General features: G+C 36.4%; 2 protein-coding genes across 4 annotated transcripts; both read left to right on the plus strand.

Annotated features, from left to right (window-relative positions):
• The first annotated feature begins 11,272 nt into the window (after nucleotides 1–11,272).
• Nucleotides 11,273–19,832, plus strand: LOC141586998 (UBP1-associated protein 2C-like). Of its 3 annotated transcripts, XR_012519679.1 has the most exons (3): nucleotides 11,273–12,528; nucleotides 18,954–19,219; nucleotides 19,324–19,832. XR_012519679.1 is itself a non-coding variant. In XM_074408410.1 (2 exons), the coding sequence occupies exon 1, from the start codon at nucleotides 11,399–11,401 to the stop codon at nucleotides 12,521–12,523; it is 1,125 nt and encodes a 374-aa protein (XP_074264511.1). In that variant the 5' UTR covers nucleotides 11,273–11,398; the 3' UTR covers nucleotides 12,524–12,528; nucleotides 18,954–19,832. The 3 variants fall into 3 exon arrangements, 2 of the variants coding, with proteins under 2 accessions (XP_074264511.1, XP_074264510.1); XM_074408410.1 differs by having other exon boundaries at nucleotides 18,954–19,832; XM_074408409.1 differs by lacking the exons at nucleotides 18,954–19,219; nucleotides 19,324–19,832 and adding an exon at nucleotides 12,751–13,082 and having other exon boundaries at nucleotides 11,274–12,528.
• Nucleotides 19,833–22,098: 2,266 nt separating this feature from the next.
• Nucleotides 22,099–23,833, plus strand: LOC141588364 (protein FAR1-RELATED SEQUENCE 5-like). The gene is made up of 3 exons (XM_074409810.1): nucleotides 22,099–22,635; nucleotides 22,734–23,224; nucleotides 23,803–23,833. The coding sequence occupies exons 1-3, from the start codon at nucleotides 22,099–22,101 to the stop codon at nucleotides 23,831–23,833; spliced, it is 1,059 nt and encodes a 352-aa protein (XP_074265911.1).
• The last annotated feature ends 540 nt before the right edge of the window (nucleotides 23,834–24,373 follow it).

Here is a 24,373-nt window from a genome sequence, read left to right on the forward strand (position 1 = left end):
TTTACAAGGTTAGTATTGTTTCTTCTACTTTAAAGAACTTGCTTTTTTTTTATGTCGCTTATAATTGTAACATTTACAGTATGGACAGTTTTAAGCCATAGCTGATTTCTGTGAAATAGTTCATATGCCCAGTGGATTTATGACTGCCCTTGTTTTATAGCTTCTCATTTGTTTGCTTTTTGTTTACTCTCATTTAGGGAGAAGATGGTGAGCTCAAAGTCCCAATTTTCGAAGGAGCAAGCGACTATGGACGCTAAATTTCAAACGTTTTGTGGACCACTGTACATGAAGGAGGTATGAATCTGCTAATTTCTAGCCAGTTTTGTCGTAGTGAGGTGGGTAGAATGACCTCAATATTTCCCCGTCTTGAATTCATTCACAATTTCTAAAAAGTTAATTAAAAAGTTTTCACTACCATCTATCAATATCCGCAATGGCTCTCATGGTCGATTTACTTAGTTTACTCACCTTTTTTTGAGTTGGCGTCATTTTATCGTTGGTCATTTACTTTGTTTATAATTTAAGGGGGGAATGATTCTATGTGACGATTAGTTGGAGGACTTTTAGGCAATTGAAGGCTGTAATTATGGTGTTTTGAACAGTCTTTCTGTTTCGACTAGGGTTGAGTAATGAAGATATGAACATTGATATCATCTGGCTGAGAATATTGGTGTTGTTTACTCGATTCGCTATATCAAAGATGTATTTTTATTTTTTAGTTTATGTTCTATAACCTGAGGTATACCAATTGGATGCTCGGAGATTCTAGATTTATGAACTGAAAATATAGTGAGGTGTGCATTTAACCTCAATAACAAGTTTGTTAATGTGTCATATAAGCTGTATACTATGTTGTTGAGGGTATCCTTTCTGGTCGAAGGTCATGGCCGAGGTAGTAGTCTAAGAACTAAAAAGTGTGTCCTTGTTGATAAAGTGCATTTGCTGATTGGCTTCATAATGTGAAATGACCGATTCTATATGGTGGATAAAGTGCAAATATTCTGCTGCTTGGCTTCATAATGTGTTAATTAGTAGGTGATGTCGGCTAGGTTATTTGAATAATAATCTGGGCAATTTATCTATACTGTTGCTCTTTCGATAAATTTGATGTAATGGATGACAAAGAGAACTGATTTTAGAGAAGTATGGTCTCATTCCGAGTTATGTTTGTGTACTGAGCTGTATCAAACTTCTGAAACATACATTGTTTCAGCTAGGCATTTAACTTTAACATGGGTGTAAATACTAATATTTCTATGTTAGATCATCCATGAAGGTTCTCTTATGGTTCCTATCTCAACAACCCTGAGTGTGATCCTTGGCCCGCTAGAGAGTTTAACGTCTTTGATAATCTAAGTGTCTGCACAACAGTTGTTCAGTAATTTCAGTTGGTTGTGTCTTGTGTTCGTAATTGGGATGTATCTTTGCACTCTACCCTTTCCAATAGCCTTAGTTGTTTGTGTTGTGGTATGCTAATATTTATAACATGTGTTATTAAGTGGTGTCGTACTTGTAAATTGATGTATCCACACTTGATGCTGTGTGGGGTGAGCATTGCGCCATTTGATATGTCTCCGAAGAGCGGTTTTGTTACAAACTTTAAAAATGTTGCGCACGTGGCTCATTGTTGTTCAGTGGCCATTATATAATGTGTCGGCGTAGTCCGTTGGCTTTTTTTGGGGGGAGGGGTTGCTTACTTAGCATACTCTCATATAATGTTTAGCATACTCTCAAGAGAACCTTCATGGATGTGTCGGCGTAGTCCGTTGGATTATGTGTTTAGCATACTCTCAAGAGAAGGAGCGGTTCGAGAGTGGCTCAATCTAAAATTCAGCAACTCAAGCTTGTACTCCGTAGTTTTCAATTTGGAAAGCAAGGGAGCTTATCCATTGTAAGCAGTTTTTCATATATTCCGGCAATAACTTCTACTACATTCCAGATTGTTTAGTCTCTCACGGGCTGCAGTTTTTCATGTATTCCAGCAAGCTTATCCTCCGCATCGACGAAGACGATGTCGATTGGTCAAGGTGGTGCTGATAAGTTAGCTAATGAAGTTTAACACCTCCTATTATCTAATCCTTCTTATACTGACTGCTCTAATCAGTTGTCAGTTTAGGAAATTTTCATCTTTCTTTTTTCTAGATCCGCTATATTGATACTTCTACTAAATTCTTTGATGGTGAATATTAAATGGTGAATACTGCTTATTTTACAAGTCAAGCATTCCTTTTTGGTTACCAAAAGTTGGTTGATATTTGCAAATTTTAGTTGCTTTTAACAGGTGAACTGATTATTGTCTGTCATAAACATTTTAAAATGAGGAGTTTTGTCCATCATGCTTTATCTATATTAACAAAATACTAAATTCAATCTTATAGAACGAGAGATGTTCCACATTGAGAATGGGAAATAAATGAACCATATAATTGTTGCTTAGCTATATCGACTAGATGAACTTATAATTGTTGTTCGTCTTAAAGATGAATGTACTAACAATTTAGATTATGTAGAAGAATAACTAAAATTTGTGAGGGTTTTTTGTCCTGTTTCGGATTTTGTAATGAGCTTATAAAATTTGTGAGAGTTTCATGAGCTATCGTTACTAAATAACTTAAGTAAAAACTTCATGTCACTGATATTGATTGTTATAGTTGGAGAAATTTGTTGTATGCTTGTGTAACACTATGATTTTTCTTGCCGTGATTGGAGCTCATGTGCAGAAACTTTATTATTTGAGAATTCTAAATTTTGGAGTCCCATATCCTTTTCCGATTTATAGGACCTTGGACTTCGCTGCAAATCAAAACTCATACCCGATGAGTTGATGACTATTTTTCCTTTCAAACATTGCTTTTGAAGATTGCTCTTAAAGGGGATGATTCCAATATTCAGGAGGGGTTAACTCATTGACTGCGAAATAATTAGACTTGCATCTCTCACGAAAGCTTATAGTTTGAAAAGAGACGGAGATGGACATTGGGGTTCCGCGCGCAACGCGCGCGGAGCAACAACTAGTAAAATAAAAATATGACAATCATAAATAAAATGCAGCATTATAATATGTATGAACATGCTTAATTTTATGCTAAATCGCCTTTTAAGAGCCAATATCGTATATTTTATCGGTTTTTATGGATTTGCGTGATTTAACTTATTAAAATCACAATAATTACATAAATTCATATTTATGTACAAGTTAATTACCATAACCATCTTAGGACTCAAAACTTAGTCTTCACTAATATTTTGACAATAACTCAACTTGATATCTTAATATTGTTCATTATGAACCAAAAATACAAAATTATGCTATAAACTTCAAATTAAATCATAAAAATTTCAAATAATTTCAAATTTTGAAATTTAAACTCATGAACATGCTGGAAAAATACCATGACACTCAAAATGTTCAAAACTTAGGTTAAAAAGTTCAAAAATTTATCGAGAAAAACAATGTTGCGGTTTATCGGTTTTAACAAATATGACCATTAAAATATGAGAAAATTTATTTTCATCAACTTTTCACTTTTAGATCTGAAATATATGATAAAATTCAACATGTGACATTTTTCCTTTAGTCATGAAGTATGTTTTAGCATTATAACTAATTATAGTCAATATTTATGTGATTTTTCATCAAAAAAATCATAAATCATGCAAAAAGACTTCACTATAGCCAAATATTTTACACACATCTTGTAAAATTGCATGTGACAACATACTAAATTTCCATGACCATATTCGAAATATAACTCATATTAACCTATTTACCCATTTAAATACGATTTTAACTTATAAAATTCATATTTCGAGCAAAACAACTTATTTTAACATGAAAATTTACAGGCCATCAGTAGATATTACATGTGAAAACATATCCAAAAACCACTGGAAAATTCGAAGTTTAGCTATTTTTCGTCCAAAAATGACATTTTTCTCATAAAAATCACATTTTAATGCCAATAATATACAAAAAGAACAATAAAATCCACAAATAAACCAAAATATTCCAAATACATTTTAGGACCAGAAACTTTAACATGGAAAGTGATTTCGTGATATATCATAATAAACACAAAATTACAAGTTTTATTTGTTAATAAGATTAACTCGGAAAAACAATAAACCGATTTGCATGCAAACAACCTAAGGCTCTGATACCACTTGTTAGGATTCATTAATCTCAAAAGTTTACATATTCATATATGTATTAATTTATTTAGTCATAAAATAAATACAAGATCTTATGCATGCAAACATAAAACAAATTAGAGAAGAAATCATCACTTCTTACATTTGTGTTTCGGATTTTTTTGGGCACCAACAAGATCTCCTTCTTGTTAGTTCTTGAGCTTTCCAACAATGGATGAACAAAGGTTCAAATTAGAACCTCTCCCAAAAGTTTATACCCAAGGAATACCCTTAATATTTTAATTAATATTGGACTAGTATCAATTAAAACAAGCTTAAATTTAAACACAAAATTATAATTTTGTTTTCTTGTATTTTCGGCCAAGAGAGGAGCAATTTGCGAGGTTTTTATTTCTCTAAGTTTTTTTTCACAAATTGTAGAGAGAATAATCTTCTAACACTAGAAAATTGTTAAGTGAAGTAGTGAATAATTGAGAGAAAAACCCTTGGCTTTTCTCCTCTAGAAAACCGGTGGGGAGGGGGGGAAGGTGGCCAATGCATGAGCTTGTTTTTCTACCCAAGACAAACTAGGTATGCAAGGCTATAAGTTTGGGTAATCATTGTGTTTTCTCATTTAAAATAATTAACACAATTTTAAACCCTAACCCTCCCCATTTTCGGTACACTTAACATAAAATGGAAGGTCCATTTTATTTTGTTCATCCTTATTAAGATAGACCCTGCTGGCGTCCATCTTAAGCTTATTCCGGGAGACATATTTGTCACGCTCCCCTTGGTTCTCACACCGCAAATTGACGCGGCTCTGAAAGGACCGGGGCAGCGGATAGTCCTCCAGAACCTCAACGTACACCCACCGCCCCTTCCAGTCCTTACAAGACGTCAGCTTGGAAACGGTGGCTTGAAGCTTCCGCTCGGGTCGTATGTTGTACCACCCCGAGCCGACTGCGGTAGACTGTTTAAGATGATGGAGCCGGCGGAAGAGGTTCACCGTTGGGGCCTCCCCTTTGAAAAGACACAACCATACAAAACCAACAATCGTCCTGATAGCCAACGGATGCAGTTGGGCCACGACGACGTTCATGGCTTTAATAATAGCAGCAACGTATTCATTCAGAGGAAACCGGAGCCCATACTCCAGGTGTCTGATGTATACGCCGATACAACCCTCGGGAGGGCAACAGACGGCCTGACCCTCCTCAGGGATAACAATTCTATACCCCCTGCCGAAGGAGTAATGGTGTTCAAAAAGTTCAGAACCAGAGCAACTGGCGAACTTGTTCGTCCAGGCACGGCCAGGACTGATCGAGCAGGCATCACCGTGCCCCGAAATAGGCGGCCTCTTTACGACAGAAGGGGTCACCTCATCATCATCATCAACATCACCATCATCATCATCAATACCCTCCAAAAATTGCTCATCAATTTCAGGAGAAGGAGACCTGGGACCCCCAACGGTTAACGGGGTGACAGCCAGTGCCTCCTCTCCATCAGCACGCGACTGGGAGCCCCCCGTCGCAGGAGTACTAGGTCCAGCACCAGCAGAAGACATAATGACAACAAAAACTTAATAAATAAAAGTTGAAAAATTTGTTTGTTTACCTTGGAAAAGTGTTACGCCGAGTAACGCTTTGAAGACTAGAGAGAAGTTCCTTCGAAAAATTAAGAGAGGAATTTTTTTTTTTGAGAGAATGAATTTTTGGTGGCCAAAATCAGGGGCTAACTGCTCTATTTATAGAGCAAAGGCCACGAAACGGACCAATCAGGGCAAAGCCCATGAAGCGTCAACCAATCAACGCCGAGCCACGTGTCAAGCATGCAGCACAGAATGCCAATCGACGTATCTTCTTCAACACGCTCCTTGACAGAATGCCAATCGACGTATCTTCTTCAACACGCTCCTTGGTATCTACTTGCCAAACGGCCCGCTGTTCAAGCAAGCTTGGCAGCACCGGCTGGGGGCAATCAAAATCACACGGCACTCTCAACCTCGGTCTCAGCCAGTGCCATTTTCTTTTCCACATCTGATGTCCATTACACATCCATATGGAGGGGGGATAATATGATACGGCCTGAGAAGAACCAAGCCGCGGAAGAAGAAGCCGGGGAAGAAAAAAGCCGATGGAGAAATTCAACATGCGCAGAATATACGCTCAACACACATCGGAGCCCATACCACGGCATAGACTACGCTGGGGGCAAATTGATGGGGCATATTCTGCACCCGCTGACCGAGTCAACATATTGAGCAAGGTCAAAGCCAAAAGACAGCAAGTCAACGTATTAGACAGCCTAACCGACGCGACTGTCGGCTGTCACTGGGTCTCGGCTAGGCAACCACCGGTAGGAGACATATCCGCGTACTCATATCCAAGACCCCTTGGCATGGAGTCAACCAGGCCAGCCGGCCTGCCATGGGTCCCTCGGCCGAGGGTAGAACAGTCTTTTCCACCTGCTCAGCCACTTGGCCACTACGTGACAAAAGGTGAAAGTCTATAAATACTCCACTTCTCTCATTGAGAAAAGGATCCGAAATATAACCTAAACCACTCATAATCTGGTATAAACTCCCTTATCTCTCTACAACATACTTTGCCAAGTAACACACAACTTAATCCCTTTAAGTTTACTGACTTGAGCGTCGGAGTGAGTACGTTCGGTACCAAGCCGAGCCCTCAGTTTGCTCATTGTTTCAGGAGAGGCCGAAAGGAAGAGTCAAGCTACGACATCATTCAATAAGCTCACGTGGTAACAACACTGCTCCGTAATTACACCCGGAACAGTGACATATGTGACATGTTACTTGACATGTGAAAATGTAATGTATTTTTAACATATTAAAAATCAACATACTCATAAAATATGTCATATACAAAATCGACTAGTAATTCGTAATTACTTGTACCAAAACGGTTTATCAAATTATAAATTACAACGTCTTGTATTTATAATAAATTATTCATTCAATTTCAATTTCAATTTTTTCGTAAACAATAATTTTATCTAAGTAATAAAACAATTCGATTACTTAGACCGTATCTAATTTAATCGAATTATAATAAGACACGTTAATCTTACTCACAAATCATCCGTCAATTTTAAGCAATTTAATTAACTCGTATCGGCATACGATTAATTAAATAATCAATTAAGAGTATTTCCCTATAGGTATGACCTAAGGGGATCAACTGATCACCACCGTCGCACGACAGTAATGTCAAACTCTAGTCAGCCAATCATTACCGATATGCGTGGACCAGTTGACTGTAAAATATTACATCCCTCTTGTATTCTTAAACATGAGATTTAAACATGTGATCATCATGATCGACAGCTGTGATCGCATTATTGTCGGAGGACACTTATTCCAACACTCTAATGTTAAGTTACTAGAATTCAAGTCGTCGCCGGGGATATGTCGTAAGAAAGACACAATATTCCATATTTTTGTGAAATGCACATATATGAATGAAAATCCGAGTTTGTCCGGAATTGGACTGTGATTCACGGGTTTCTTAACTGAATTGTCTTGAATATGTTCTTGTAGAAATTAATCAATTGATCGTTTATGTTATGATGACCAGTCTCTTCATTTTCAATGTAATATTATTGACATGCGTTTTATTTTCGAAGTTAATTGTTCCATATGCTAACTATCGTTTCAAGTAATAAATTTCTAAATCCCATTACTGCTGACATCTCAGAAGCATTGACCTCTTTTCACTGTCTTTCTTTTAAGTTTATTCCTATGAGTTTGAATTTTATTGCTCATAACTTAGCTATGGATGCTATTATATTGTAAGGACCTTTATTTGTCAATCGTCCAAAACAAAATAACTATACTCTCACCTCATTTCTATTAATTTTTCTTGTTGATTTAGTGTGTTTATTTTTTTTCGTTCCTTCACAATTAATTGGAATATGTTCTTATAACGAAGGCGCGATAAGTATTTCTATTTACTTCGTGTTGTATTTGTTCTCCGTAAAGGCTTGCATGTACAATCAAAGTTTACGATGTATCAGTCGATATCGATAAACTTAACATTTTACTATAAACTTAACATTTTAATACTAAAATGGGTTATGATGTATGAGTATTTATTGCAGAGGTGATCCGGAAGACATGATAAGATGTCATTCATAACTCTTAAATTTTTGCACAATGTCCACAAATCTTAACCATGACACAAACTTTAAGAACTTTTATTATTGTAAGACACCTAAGACACCAAAGTTATTTGTAACGTAACCAATTTAGCCTTTGATAGGATAGAAAAACCTATATATATATATATATTTTATATATATATATATATATATATATATATATATATATATATATATATATATATATATATATATATACTCTATTGAATGTTCGTTGTAGTTTTGTTGCTTTGATTTTGTAACAAAACTATTCGATCTCTTTGTAGGAGAATATAAATCTAAATTAGAAATAATTTCATTTAATATATTTCTAATATTTTTACATATGACCGTGAAAGTTTGCACAAGTTTTAAGCTAGTTGGAATTAGAAAAAGAAATCGCTAATCTATTTTGTTTTCTACAATTCTTATATAAAATCGTTTTAAATAAACATTGTTTTATAACCAAGTTACTGTATTATTTACCTAAACCCCAACTAAGATAACTTCCACCAATAACTATTTTTTGAAATAAAGACATTAAAGTTTTTCGTTATACGTAGGGGTGAGCAAATTTAGGTCCGGACGGGAAAAATGGACTGGAACGGACCATTTGGTCTGGACCAAACCCGGACCGAATTATTTTGGTCTGGTTCTCAGTCCTCATTTTTTTAAGTTTCGGTCTTTGGTCCGGTCCGGTCCAAGATCAGTTAGGACCGAATGGACCAAATTCCATGTTTGTAAAGAGTAATCATTAAAATATTATGAATCAAATTAACATTTTATATTCAAAAGACATTATAAATTAGTATTTTTAATGATTTTCATAAAAAGAGTCATCTAATTATTTAAATGCATTTTATTTAGCGGAATACAAATGTAATTATCATATACGAAATAGTGAAAAAAACTAGTTTTAGGTCCATTTTGGTCCAAGATCGGACCGAACCAAATATTTGGGGTCTGGTCCGGTCCAAGTCCAATTTTTTTTGGTCCGGTCTTCGGTCCACTAAATTTTTATTTTTGGTCTTCGGTCTGGTCCGGTTTGGTCCGATTTTGGACCGATGTTCAGCCCTAATATTTATATAGTTTTACGATGTGATATTATAAAACGGTTTTCTAGAAGACTTACCTGTAAAGGAAATTAGGCAACTGTTTTTGCGCTAGGAAAAAGAGCTCTTGCAAGTGTCTCATAATGGAACTAGTGTTGAGCCCGTGCGAATGCACGACATTTTAGATTGTCATGTGTAGAGAACTTAACAATTAGAGCTAATAATAATAAATAAATGAACTTTGAATTTTATTTTTAATTATCTACATTTTTTAATGGGTAAAAATATTAAGAATTAAAATAGAGCGAATTTTACATTTTTATTCCAAATAAATTTATGATTAAAAAAATAAGATTGTTAGTTTAATTACAAAAATTTATGCTTATTTTTACGCATTTGAAGCATATAACTATTTATGTAATTTTTGTTACAATATACGGAGTAACAATTTAAACGGAGTAAAAAATTTAAAGAATAAAAAAGTGAAAAACACACATTGATTTTAATAATATGAGTAAAATGTGCATACGTTTTAATATAATATTTACGACATTTAAGATACATATATTGGACCAATGAGATAATAATGAATAAAATACATTTGGCGCAACTATAAAAGTTGTGGTGTTTGATAAGATATTGTGACACATAAAGACCATGGATTAGGACCAATACATATCTAGCTAAAGTTAGGCCCAATTTCTAACTAAAAGCATTTTTAGACGGAAAATTTTTAAGTTTTCTTATTCTTTTAGTACTAGTATTGGTGCCCGGCTTCGCCCGGGCTACCTCTACTTACCATTAAATATTTTTTTCATTAAATAAAATTACTTAGAGTTGCATAACCCATAAATTTATCATTAATATATTTTTTTATGACATATCCTAAAATTATGATTAAATAAATTTTGAGACAAATTCACTACTCCCGCTATTAATATTTTACTCTTATTAATGAAACAATAGTAATAACATTTTACTACTTGCCCGTAATCAGTGTTACTTTCACTATTCCCGCCGTAATTATTGTTACTGTCACTACTGCCACATTAATATTGATAATTTCACTACTCCCGCCGTAATTATTGTTACTTTTACTATTGCCGCATTAATATTGATTTCACTACTCCCGTTGTTGTTTCTACCACTTTCACTAATCTCGCTCTGATAATATTGTTACTTTTACTATTCAAATGAGTAATTACTATCACATAACTATATCTAATGTTACTACAATTCTTTTCTTTACTGACGAAATTACTTTTACTACTTAGGCATACAATTTTAAGAGGATTCTATATTTATATAAATATATTACATATATGCATTAAAGCAAATCGAAACAATTATGCAATATTATATATTATGCAATATTATTTTATTTTAAGGAAATTGACCATCTTCTAGTCTTCTATAAATATTTAGGAAAATTACCAAACATCTTCTTTCTTTTAGTCTCCTTGAAATTGACCATCTTAATTAATGATTTTATTTTAAGGAAATTGACCATCTTAATTAATTATTTAATTTTAAGGAAATTGACCATGTTTTAGCCTCTTACAAATGTTTAGGAAAATTATCAAGCTTCTATATAATTTAATTTTAACCCAAACTATATAATATTTGCATTGAAATCCCTTAATCGGGTCCATCACACGGTGCTAGTGATTTAAAACTATATAGTATAATTAATTTGTATAACTTTCTTTAATTACATGGAAGTCCCTTGGTTTCTGGATTTAATATATAGTATTGATTGATTGATTGATTGATTGATTGATTGATTGATAAGGGGATTGGAAACCTTTCCAATATAATCTTTGCCGACCTAAGGCTAGGAGCGCTTAAATTCCTAAATCCTAGACTAGAACGGAATAACACAATTACACACAAAAAGCCCATCTATTACCACTATAAATACACCTTCAACAGTCGCACCCTTCCCCAAAATTGTGTATCTTCTCCTCTAGGGTTTCCTCACCTCCTCCTCCTAAACCCCTCCTTTTCCATTAATCTTCTTCCTTCTTCCACCGCTGCAATCAACAATCACGATGGACGCCTCTAAGAAACGCAAAGCCGACGAAAACGGCACCGTAATCACCACCGACCAACCCGAAACCCTAACCCAAGAAGACTCCCGTAAACTTCTCGAACCCTTCACTCACGAACAACTCCTTACTCTCCTCACCACCGCCGTCACCACCCACCCCGACCTCCTCTCCGCCGCACGCGCCGTCGCAGATGCCGACGTCTCCCGCCGTAAGCTATTCGTCCGCGGTCTCGGCCCAGAAACCACTACGGACTCACTCAAGTCCCTTTTTTCCTCATACGGCGAACTCGAGGAGGCCGTTGTTATCACTGATAAGGCTACTGCGAAATCTAAAGGGTATGGTTTTGTCACTTTCAAGCACGTTGACGGCGCGTTGCTTGCGTTGCGTCAGCCTAGCAAGCGTATTGATGGGAGGATGACTGTTACTCATCTCGCCTCTGCGGGCCGGGCACCCAGCGGCGAGGACCAGGCTACTAGGAAGATTTATATTGGGAACGTGCCGTATGAGGTTTCTGCTGAGAGGCTGTTGGATTACTTTCTTGTGTTTGGGGATATCGAGGAGGGACCGCTAGGGTTTGATAAGCAGGGCGGAAAGACGAGAGGGTTTGCGTTTTTCGTGTATAAGACCGAGGAAGGCGCTCGCTGCGCGTTGATGGAGCCGATGAAGGTGATTGACGGCCACACTGTTATGTGCAAGTTGGCTGAGGATGGAAAAAAGGGTAAAGTTGGTATTCCTATGGGGAACAATTCGGGTCCAATAGGCGAGGGCATGGGCGACAGGATGGGGCAGAACCCGATGAATTCGAGTTATGGACCGCCAAGTTCTGGGAATTATTCTAGCTATGGGCCGGGTCCTGGTAGTATGGGTGGACAACCAGGGGGTGGTGCTGGATATACTCAGCAGATAGGTGGGGCGTATAATGCTGGGCTGCATTTTGGTGGGCCGGGTTCTGGGGATTTTGGGAGTTATAGGATGCCTCCTCCAGTTTCTATGCCGCCCCCGTCTGGTGGGCCCTACTCTCAGGAGAGTGGTGGTGGATATACGTCTGGGTACATGGGACATAATGCCCCTCCTCCTCAAGGCCCTCCCGGTCCAATGTACCAAAGAATGCCGCCTTATTTCTGATTAAGGTACTCTTAGGCCTTCAATTTTGCGATTATGTTATTTGGTTTGGTTTATATGCTCCTGTAGCGTTTGATGTTTGATTGTCGATTCGTTGTAGTTGTGTGTAGGAGAATCACCGTGGTTTTCTGGAACGTATGGGTGCCTTTTTAGTTCTTTTTGTATAGAGTTTGATTCGATTATTTTTTGATGAATGATGAATTAAGTTGTGAATGTAATGTTTGGTTCAGGTGTATGAGAGCTACTTGGGCGCAAATTGCTTAGAATGGTTTTGGTGATTTCCTGATTGAAGTGTCATTTGCTTAAATGGACTGCTGGACATGTCTTGCTGCTACCTGCTACCTGTTACCTGCTACGCCTTACGTGCTACGTAGTACTAATAGTTATTTTTCTTCGGAAGTGGTAGATTTTAGGACAGTCTAGAATTGATGCAAGCTTAGTTGTATTTTCTTCTCTTTTTCTGTTTTCTGAAGTATCTTAGTGGAACTATTATAAGTGTTGATGTGGAGATTTTCTCTGTTTGATCGACTTTTTGCTGTCAATATATAGCTTTTAATCCCAAGCAGCTGTTCGATGAATTTATTATGCTAATTTCTGCGTTTTGTAAGCTTTTTTTTCATATTTCAGTGTGGTTATATTTGGATCATATTGCATCTATGATATTTTGGCGTGGGTTTATGTTGTTTTAGTTTATATTTATTGATTTATTGATTTTCTCTCACGGACTGTTTACACAACTTTTAATATGTTTGAGCTGTCTTTTCTTCCAATTCATCTGCAAACTAGTATAGATCCCGCGCAGCATTTATAGAATATTTACGTTTCAGTGTGTATTATTTTCTCATTCAAATTTATACCTTAACTTTTTATATTTCACTTTACTATATTTTGATATGAGAAAAAAAATAAAACTGCAAAACTAATAAAAAATTGAGAAATTTTTGCGGGAGAACCTCCTCCCTACACACAAAGGAGGATTTTATAATATTTAATTTTCATTTTGGTGCTCCTTCTTTGTGTGTAGGGAGGACCTCCTCCAGGAGGACGCAAGTATTTTTCTAAAAAAATTGAGTATGTCATGAAATTTGTATTTTAATGAATTTTTTATCGCAAAGTCAAGGATTTCATATTATTACTTTTCTTTAATTGATCTTAATGATTTTTTTTTTCACAAAGCTAATAACATTAGTTTATATATTTTTTTTTGTAAAGTGCAAGTATGCATCAAGTCATTCTCAAAGAAAGATTACCAATTTGTATTTTATAATTTTATACCACTTTTATTTTATTTTGATTAAAACATTATAATTGAGTATACATTACAGAAAAGATAATAGTTTGGAAAAAATCTCATTACTTATGTAAATAGATGGAGTTAGGGAAAAATTTGATAAGTTTTATTCTCTTAATATATAGGAGATTATAACAATGATTGAGAATTTTATACTTATTTTCTGGCAATCAATTTTTACGTTATTTTTGGTCCAGAGTTGATATGATCTAGATTTAGCCAATAGTAAAATAGAAGGACGTTATACATATTTTTTGGCAATCATTTTTTACGTTAGACTTGGCCCATAGTAAATAGGGGATGGTTATATTATTCCATTAATTGTATTGAATTTATAACTGAAGCATGTGGTGGCATCATCTTCCTTGATAATGGGATATATATGGGAAAAAGAATAAGAAATAATAACTACAGCAGGTTCTTAATGACGTGTATAACCTAGCTGATATATGGTTCTGTTCAAGGCTTTTATCATGTGTTCTGATATGCAGACAATTGGTATCTTGGTCTATATGATTCTTTCTGCTTGTGGTTCTTTCTACCTACCTTATTCTTCTGCTCTGAGATCAAAATTGCCTTTTTTCACCATAAATGTATACATAATTATTTTTGAAAGACTGAGTTACTGTGACTATTGAAGGCTGATGTGGTGGTACTTGAAAATTGGTCAATAGTGATACTTTCGGGTGAATTGTGTTACTGATCAGGACACCACCACCTTTCTGTCTTTTTAATGAAGCTTTATATTAGAGGTTTGATAACGATGGGAGTATGTGTTGAATTAGAATACCTCACTGTCTAGGTTCTCTCTCAATTGCCCTGATTGTACCTTCTTACTTCTCTTTGATAGAATTCTTGCTAGATTGGCACATTTGATATGTGAAGATAAATAAATTGCGTGTTCTTAACAACTTCTCTGGGTGGAGCTGGTGTTTCTTCTCCATTGGTTGTTTCATGTGGTCGTGAGAATCTTTGGGATCTGTTCCGAGTTGACAAACTTAGATAAAATTGAAGGCATTGATTGGTGTAAAGGATATCAACGTATTATAACAATGCTGTTTCTATCTATCGGGTGCATCCCGTGAAAAGGTTTATGTATGATTTCTCTGCAGCAGTTGGTTATAGCTCAAAAAACTTGTGTGTTCCTACATGCGGTTGTGAGGGTGTTTGGGTTCAGTGCCATTTTGATAAAGTTAATAAAAAGCATTCATTAGTGGAAAGGATATCAACTAATTGTAATAGAGAGCCAATCCCTTTTATTGGGCGAGCTTCGTGAAAAAAGGTTTTAGACTATCTTTAACATCCCTTGGTGAATAGGAAAGCATAATGAACTGTGTTGGTCACACCTTCTCTTGGTGGAGCTCACATTTTTCCCCATTGGTTGCTATATGTGGTCGTGAGGGTGTTTGGGTTCAGTTCCGATTTGATTTGCTTCGAATATTAAAGGCGAGGGAAGTTCATCTCTTCCAATTCGACTGTCTATAGATAGATGGAAGGAAAGGATATTGACTCATTGTTATGGAGACCCATTTCTTTTAATCGGGTGCATTTCTTGAAAGGTTTTATCTATGATTTCTCAAGTATAGTCATATGCTTATCTTGCTTGGACCTGCTGTGAAAATAATCCAATTGAACTTTCTCATTTCTCTTTTATTACCCATGCATTGCTTCTTGTTTTTTGGCCCTCGTAAAATGCATTTTCAACTCCCCAGTCCCCACCAAAATTATGGGAATATGTCACTTTGACATTTTCACTTTTGACAAATCAAAAACTTCTAATGGAGACGCGCATTATGGGAATTTCTATGAACTCGCCAGTTGAGCTTGGTTTTCACTGAATGATTTATGGGCAGTTTACTCTTTAGGTATTTATTTCACTATTTTACTTTTGTAGTCAACGATTCCTTTCTATATTTCCAATGAAACCACAGATAAATACTTTTTGACTTCAAAATTTGATGGACGTTGTATTATGAGTTATCCACGATATATCTGTAAAGTTTTCATCTGACCACCATATTGTGCATACGGATAATATACAAGCCTTTGAGGCACAGTAATGTTCTTGTAGTCAACTCAACTCTTATTGTATGCATAGTGGCTTACTAGTTTCTCTTAATTTGCGCATGGGCCACAAGTTTACAATTGCTTCACGAGTTTCTCGTCATGATGCATACTTATTTTTTGAATTCAGACTTGGCAAAGCAGTGATCTGTGAATGTTATTTTCTGCATTCTGGAATTACTTGTGAAAATACCAATATCATCTTTATAAGTTTGCTTGAAGGTTATTGTCTTCTACTGTCCCTTACCTGTCAAAATCAATTATCTTTTGCTCAGAAACTATTTTAGTGACAGTGTACAAACAAAATTGGAGACATGAAGGTTATACAGTAGAGAAGTGCCTACTATCTTGCCCATAATTTTGTGAAGTAAAAGGAAGAGAAATATCTAGTAGAAGCAGTTTCACAGCTCTCGTGAATGTCATTTTTTAAAGGCTAGTATCCGTTATCTGTCAAAATCAGTTATCTTTTTTCAGAATCTATTTTAGTGATGATTTTCAAACAAAAATGGAGACATGAAGGTTTCACAATAAAGACAGGCTACTATGTTGACGAGAAGTTGAGTAAACAAAAGGAAGAGACATGTCTAGTAGAAACCGCTTCACAAACTCTTATCACCTCATCCTGTGTCGGTAAAGCACCCACAATTTCCATTCCAGCCAAATCCCACTTGCAAGATGTAAAATTGTAAATAATGTCTGGGGCTCTACATAATTTCTCCTGTCCTCGGCATTTTGTGTAGATATTTTACCACGCAAATTCATCGCTTCAGTTCCTTCCACGAGTCCTTTGGGGTGAGTAGGGTCTGAAAACCTTTGTGCTAGTGCCTTAGCAACTTTTCCAGAGATCAAACTTCTGTCTTATGTATGACTATTTGTTAATTGATTAAGTTATAACTCTTTCCTTTTCACCAGCTATTAGCCACAATCTAAATATAATTTGCTATCTTTGTCCTGACAAATTTCATCACTTCCATGAGTAAGAATGCTATTATGAATATTAAGTTTCAGTCTATTGCCCTAGTTTCACTTCTGTTGTTCCTGCTCCATCCTTTTGGACATTTGCAGCACAGGAAGATCTAGTTTCCTAGACATGCTTAATGCCAAAGAACAGTGTAGTTTGGTTGAGGATTGGGATATATATTCAAAAAGCAGTTGATTCAACGCCTGTGGTCAGATGACTTTGCCAATTTTTTTTAGATTTTGGTCTCATGAATTCATCAGCCAATAGGTGTTGTTTCTGTTGGCTGTCAGGTTGTGATGTTACTCTGCATCAAGTTATGATGATTCTTGTGTGTTAAATACAGAATCAGCCTTTTAATTTTTGAACTGGATGTCCTAAGTTCTGCTTGATTTTCAATTTATGAGCTTATCTTACATATTTACTTGGAGGTAGTTAACTGTTGGCTGTCAGGTTTGTGATGTTCCTGTGCATTAAGTTATGATGATTCTTGTGTTGAATCCAGTACACCCCTTTTTTTTTAACCGGACAGCCCAAGTCCTACTTGATTTTCAGTTGTGATGTTCCTGTGCATTAAGTTATGATGATTCTTGTGTTGAATCCAGTACACCCTTTTTTTTTTAACCGGACAGCCCAAGTCCTACTTGATTTTCAATTTATGAGCTTATCTTACATTTTTACTTGGATGTAGTTAAACAAGGTCTTGTGTGTTGTATGATCTATCTCGGTTGACACTCTTACTCTTGTGTTTTTTCATGCATTTGACTGGTACACGGTTTTATAATTGTTTGGCGCCTTTGGATGTCGTGTCAGTTGGCTGCATTATTCCTTGTGACACAGAATTTCTCAAGTTTCTTTGGTTAAATATACTTGCATCTTCAGAGGTTTTGTTCCCTAACTGTTGTGGTAGCCATATGGCCCATATCGATGGTTTTGGTGATTATTTCATTCACTCTTACTTTAGGTATGTTGGGTTCCTTCTTTGTGTTGTCAATTCACGAGCTACTTTTCTACTTGAAAGATTGTCAGACATTGGTTGATATTTAAGTTGGGGGGTAAGCTTCTGAATCAGATTTTCGTCTTTTAAGGACCATTTTGGTCTGATTTCAGACTTGCCAAGCTCTTCTCTTTATAATCTGAGTTCAAACTTCAACGTTGCATTTTCTGTCACTGGAACATAACTTTGCCTACTTTGTAATACTGAGTAATACATTTGATGTTGCAAGCTTGTGAATATCCCAATCTGCATTGTTCTGCCTAGCATTTTGCTGCTTCTGTATATACTTGCTTTGCTAGAGTTTAGATAGTGTTTGCTTTTGGCTGATTGTGTGTTTGTTTGGCATAGCTGAGATTTATGTTTTCATTTTATTCTCTGCTGTTCTATGTTCTTTGTTCCTTTACTTGATTTTCAAAATTTGTGTACCTCTTTCAACTGAATGTTTACTTACATCTTGTGTGAGACTTTTGTAGTTTTCTTTACTGCTGTGTTCCTTATAATGTTTCTCTAGCATGCTTGACCCTTCATTTTGTGTTATGGTGTTGATCTTTTTGCGCTTTTAGGACTTGCATTTACGCTACTCCGTATTTGGTTGTATCTTTGGCTTTTCAGCTAATTTGTTTTCATAGATAGCATCTTTTATATCTTTTACAAGGTTCTGTGTTATTGTGTCTCTTCTTCTTCCGACCTGTTTAGTCTTTGGTCAGGTATGACAATGTTCCAGTAATTTCAGTAATTTTCAGTAGTACAGGTAATTTTGTATGCCTTATCTTCTTATAACTTGTGTGTATTGACTAGGACTTCACTGTTCTTTGTGTCCTTGGCCTTCAACTTTGCACTCCTTCAGCTTCCATGTTACAAAATTTAGTAGGCTTATTGTCCTTGGCCAATTCACCTGATCTTTTTACTTTGGGCTGGATTCTACTTTTATGGCAACCTTTGAGTCTATATTTTGTAGAATTTCTTCATGCTCATCAACATCGTGAACAAATTTTGTAGGCTTATTGTATTCTAATTTGATTTAAGGCCATTACTTGTTAAGATAATTAATAATTGGAATTTTGACCAAAGCAAATCGAGGGCCTGTGTGAATTTTTCTTAATCATGGATCCTTGCTTCTCAGGCCTGGTGGTGGACCGTTAGTTTTCTTCAAAGGCTTGTCAAAGGAGAAACTTGGCAGTTCTATTTCCGTTTATTTCACCGCTGATATTGTTGTTTTCATAGTAGTGTTCACCTTCCTCCAGCTGGTGCATTTGATTTGGTTTATGGGCCCCTCTTGCCATCTGAAGTGGAGATGAGTTAGGGTGGGGAGTTGTTCTATTCATTGTCATTCAACTCGAATTCATTCCCATCCGCCTTTTAAAGTTCACCATGCACGTATTTGCTGAGGTGATTCGTCTTTGTGTCCTTCAATATTTTCGACCAAAGTGGCATATTGTCCTAATTTTATGCCATTCCTTGATATCTATTGTAACAAGTTCACCTTTGCACAGCTGATTTGAGGTCGAATGCATGAATTTATCGCCTAGTAATGGTCAGCCCAGACCTCCATGACGTATGGTCGCAGATGAATCTTCTTTGCATGCTTCCATTTTGTGGAGCAATCTTCATTCTTGGAAACTGATGGTACTGGCTTACTGATTTCTTTGTTGCTTAAAGCGATTTGCAAAAACTTCAGGACTATCAGAGAAGCAACATACTTTTTGTATTGTCCATCCTGTAGACTGCTGTATAGCACTGCACAGCCCTTGAAATACCCTTGTATGTGACGCCGAAAAGAAATTGAAGGAAGCTAAATCAGACTCCAAAGGTATGGATTTTCATTTTGTTTATTAGGAATTCGGGAATTTCTATTTCTATTTTTTCTTTTTTCGCAATTTCTTGATCTGTTGGGAGTAGTATTTTTTGTACACAACGAAGTCCTGTATATGAAAGTTAAGTTCATGGATGTAATATCTTGCTACTAATATCTTATACTACTATGGAATCACATGTGACTCTACTGCCGGACTTATCTTCTATTTTTATTTCATTGTTTAGTCTCTAAATGCTGGTCAGTTTACGACAAGCTTATATTGGTTATAACGGTGGAGGAAAGAATCACTGGACTACTTTGCAAATTTACATACTGTCTTTCCGTCATTAAAGACTACTTGACGTAGTACTCTAGTTCTATATGCGTGAGTTTATATCTTTCAATTTAATCTATGATCATGAATATAGCATTGTAGAGATTAGATTCTATCTGGCAGATGAATGCATTACATCTCAGTATGATCAAGTATCATGAGATCTGATGTAATGCTGAGATAAGGCTCAAGACTGATGTCCCTGCCTTTTTTCTTCTTCCTTTTTTTGCTAGAACCGTTCACGAGTCGTAATCGTAGTAATAATTAACCTGGTTCTTTTACCTTTCTCTAAATATAAATTGTATTGTTGCTTGTGTTTTTCCTTTGAAAAGGGTGGCGGGACTCAATTATTTGGTCTCCTTTCCGTTCCATTGCAATTGCCGCACTGGCAGGTAACCACTAGAGTACAAGACTTATACGAAGCGCGCTCTTTGAGAAATCGATTGTAAGCTTCACACTTGTTAACTTGTTGACGCATTTTCTGTCAAACCCATAGTTTGGAAAAGGGTCCTGTTATATGTCGTCGACAATTTACTAATTATTGTCGACAATTAATGTAAATTTCCAAGTTTGCCCTCCATAACATAACTCCATATCCGTCTCACTAAAATGCAATTTCCGTCTCACTAAAACACAAATGCAATTTCCGTCTCACTAAAACACAAGTCACCGTCTCACTAATATATTTCAAACAAAAAAAAGACCGGTTTTGTAATTAACAACATGAACGGGAACGATTTTAACAACGATTCCAACAATGAAGCTAGTAACGAGGTGACTTTACGATTTAGTTTTGTTAAAAATTTATGTTTTATTATCGATTGAATCCCGAATTAGGATAGATGCCTTGATTGTAGACGGAATTATGATAGAATTCGTGACGGATTTTGTTGAAAATGCAATCGGAAAAAAAAAAAAAAAAGACGAATTGGGCCTGGACGAAGAGAATTTTCGTCCAGACCTGGTGTTGGACGAAAAATTCTTTCGTCCAAGATTGGACGAAAGAATTTTTCGTCCAAGCCTGGTTATGGACGAGAAATCCTTTCGTCCAGGCCCAATTCGTCTTTTTTTTTTTTTTTTTTTTTTTTTTTTTTTTTTTTTTTTTTTTTGTTTCCGTCTTATTTTTTTTTTCCGACTCGTTTTGTATAAAACAATTAAAATAATTAATTCCCATCTTTGTATTATATTTTTTTTATTTTTTATTTTTTCCGACTCGTTTTCTATAAAACAATTCAAATAATTAATTACCGTCTTTTTTTCTTTATTTTTTCCGACTCGTTTTATATAAAACAATTAAAATAATTAATTACCGTCTTTGTATTATAAAGAAGCATTATTTTTTATTTTTTCCGACTCGTTTCGTAGAAAATAACTAATTATCTATGTTACTCAGACACGGATACGAAGTATCGTATCCGATACGTATCGGAGTATCCGACACGTGATTTTGAATTTTAATAGATACGGGAATACGGTCAAAGGAGTATTTTGACTATTTTTTAGATACGGATACGATACGTCTTATTTATTATATACATATATTCTCTTTTTTTTTTTCCATAAATTGGGAAATTATAAAAAAAAAATGTATTGTAGACTTGTGGTTTGTATGACATGTTCTCAGTTTTATAAGTGATATACACGTGTAATGTGAGGAGTAAAATATTGTGTCTCCAGCTGTCCTGTCCAATACCCACTGACCCACTTGCTCTTCTTTTCCTAAAAATGAAACCCTAATGTGCAACCCAGCCGCAATACTCATTTTTCCACATTACACTTTCTCTATCTTCTTCTTTTCCCCCTTCTCGAGTTCTCGTTGTCTCCTCCTCACACCCATGGTGTCTCCTCCTCACACCCATAATGCCAACTTTTTTAGGTCTTCTCATTCTCCCAGAACTAATTACATCCACGAATGTAACTAGATCTGGGTGAAGGACCAGATCTTCATATTTGAAGAGCTTCGTGAAAGCAACAAGGTAAGTTTTCTCATTCCTTTGTGCCGTACCCGAGTCGTGTCCCATTCCGGCGTATCGGGGACGTATCCCGTGTCGTATCCCGTATCGTATCGTATCGATACGGGAAACGCCAGTAGTCTGACGTGTCGGAGTAACTCTGCTAATTATTAACTAATTTATCGAAATGCGTGCGCAGATGAATAACGATGGAGACGGTATTGATTACTCAGATCATTTTACGACTGCCTTGTTCTTTGCATCAAGTATGGAAGCGTTTAATTGGGCATATGAGATCGGACTCCGACTCGGGTTTGGTATAAAAAGAGCAAGCAACAAGAGAGTTCGTCGTAACACGAATTTGAGACAAGATTATTTTGTTTGTCGGATGGGCGGAAGAGGTCCCGTAAATAAGGATGACGATTCTTTAATGAGGGGTAACACGGCTACCGCGTGGTGCAAATGCAAATTTTCAATGAAAGTTATTGAATTAGAAGAGAATAAGTGGAAGCTTGTGATGAGATCTGAGTTTCATAATCATGCTTTAACGTTGTATTGTGACGGCGACAGATACTTTGCAAAGCTTGATGAAGAGGAGTTGGCTTATATCGATGCCCAAGTTAGAGCTCACGTTAGACCGGCAATTATTAGTGCGGGTTTGCATCAGCGGAATCCGGAAAAGTCAAGACCTAATCGGCGACAAATCTACAATCGTTCTCAGAAAGTAAGGGCCGAGGAAAGAGATGGGAGAAACCCAAGACAATGAGATGTTAGCACTTGCGGTTCAAAGATAAGTACGTTCATTATTGGGTCACTGATCAGGAGATCGATAAGCTAACCCACGTGTTCATGGCTCATCCAGAAGCCGTTAAGATGTTTCGATCGTACTATTATGTGGTACTGATCGATTCCACGTACAAGACAAATGAATACCGTCTTCCGCTTGTTGAGATGGTTGGAGTTACACCCGTCGGGAAGAGCTTTGTCATCGCGTATGCTCTTGTGAAGCATGAGTCCGAGAATGGATATCTGTGGGTCCTACGGAAACTGAAGGCCCTTCTCAATGATGTCGTTCAACCTAATGCTATTGTTACTGATTGCGAGGCAGGTTTGTTGAACGCGATTCCCACTGTTTTTCCGGATTCGTCTCACTTGCTATGTCTTTGGCATATATATTCTAACGTGGAGACGAAAGCACTTGATATCACGGGTCAGGATAGTTGGGCTAAGCACATAACTTGTAACTTGTTTGAAGCGGTTGTCGAGGCGGAGACCGAAGATAAGTTTAATGTGGCGTGGGGCAATTTGGCAAGGCAATGGGCGGGAGTGGCGGCTTATATTGAGAGGCAATGGTTCCCGCACTAGGAAAAATGGGCCAAGTATAGAACGAACAAGATAACTCATTTTGAGAACACTTCTACATCCCGGGTTGAGTCGGCTCATGCGAATTTGAAAAGATGGTTGAATAGCGCGAAACTGGCCGTTGATAGCATCTGGATTCGGTTTCATTCTTTGATGGAAACGCAACATGTTGAGATCCGACACTCGTTGGAGTTATCTAGATCGAGGCGGTTGACGGAGATTCAGCGATTATTTTCCAGACTTTCTTATAAAATATCAAAGAATGTCATCATTGAATTGCGTGAATAATTCGAAAGAGGTGCCAAGATGACGGGAGATGCCTTGATGATCGATTGCGGTTGTGTAAAGGCTACTACACTTGGTTTGTTATGTGCTTGTTCACTTCATCGCGTTGCTAGAAACGGATCTCGGGTCCCTGTTGATGTGTTACATGCATTTTGGAGGAAGTTGAAGTACGATGGTTCCGAGGCAATGCCGGCTTGTGACGATGATCGATTGAATGAGTTATTCGATGAAATTCGGAATGCAGATCCGAGTATGAGTGTGACACCCCGCGATAAAGCGGAAAATATAACTAATAAAATGCGGAATTTTAGGGAATTTTTTTAAACTTTTAAAGTTTAAAGAGCGGGTTCACCAAAATCTAAAACATAAATAAAGAGTGCGGAAATAAAGATTTTAAATTATACAAACGTGATAGTCGAGGTGAGGGAAAATATATCCCTCGAATGACAATACAATAAAAGGTAGGTCCAAACAATCCTAATAAACCAACTAAAAGGCCAAAGTGCTCGCTAGCTCACACATGTCTTCACCCCATGAATGCACCAACTAATACCTGTCATTCATGTAAACATGAAAGCCACAGTCAGTGGGGAGTAACTCAAGGTTCTCCCAGCCACAAAATGTCAAAACGAACATAACAAGGAACTAAAACAGGTAAGTCATATAAGACACATATAAAAGATAAGAGTATCAAGTTTATATGTAAACATGGCAAATAATTGAGATGGAACAAGATAGGCCAACATTAGCATAATAAAGATTCAACTGTTCACGGGAGACCATTAAGTGATATGAAAGACAAGAATACGGTCATT

The sequence above is a fragment of the Silene latifolia genome, chromosome 6, assembly GCF_048544455.1.
Source record: "Silene latifolia isolate original U9 population chromosome 6, ASM4854445v1, whole genome shotgun sequence".
NCBI lineage: Eukaryota > Viridiplantae > Streptophyta > Magnoliopsida > Caryophyllales > Caryophyllaceae > Silene > Silene latifolia.

Coding starts and splice junctions, on each gene's coding strand:
- LOC141586998 (XM_074408410.1), top strand. CDS start 11,399: ATGGACGCCTCTAAGAAACGCAAAGCCGACGAAAACGGCACCGTAATC.
- LOC141588364 (XM_074409810.1), top strand. CDS start 22,099: ATGCGTGCGCAGATGAATAACGATGGAGACGGTATTGATTACTCAGAT. Junction 22,636..22,733: donor TCTACAATCGTTCTCAGAAA/GTAAGGGCCGAG, acceptor GTCACTGATCAG/GAGATCGATAAGCTAACCCA. Junction 23,225..23,802: donor GCGTGGGGCAATTTGGCAAG/GCAATGGGCGGG, acceptor TTCGGAATGCAG/ATCCGAGTATGAGTGTGACA.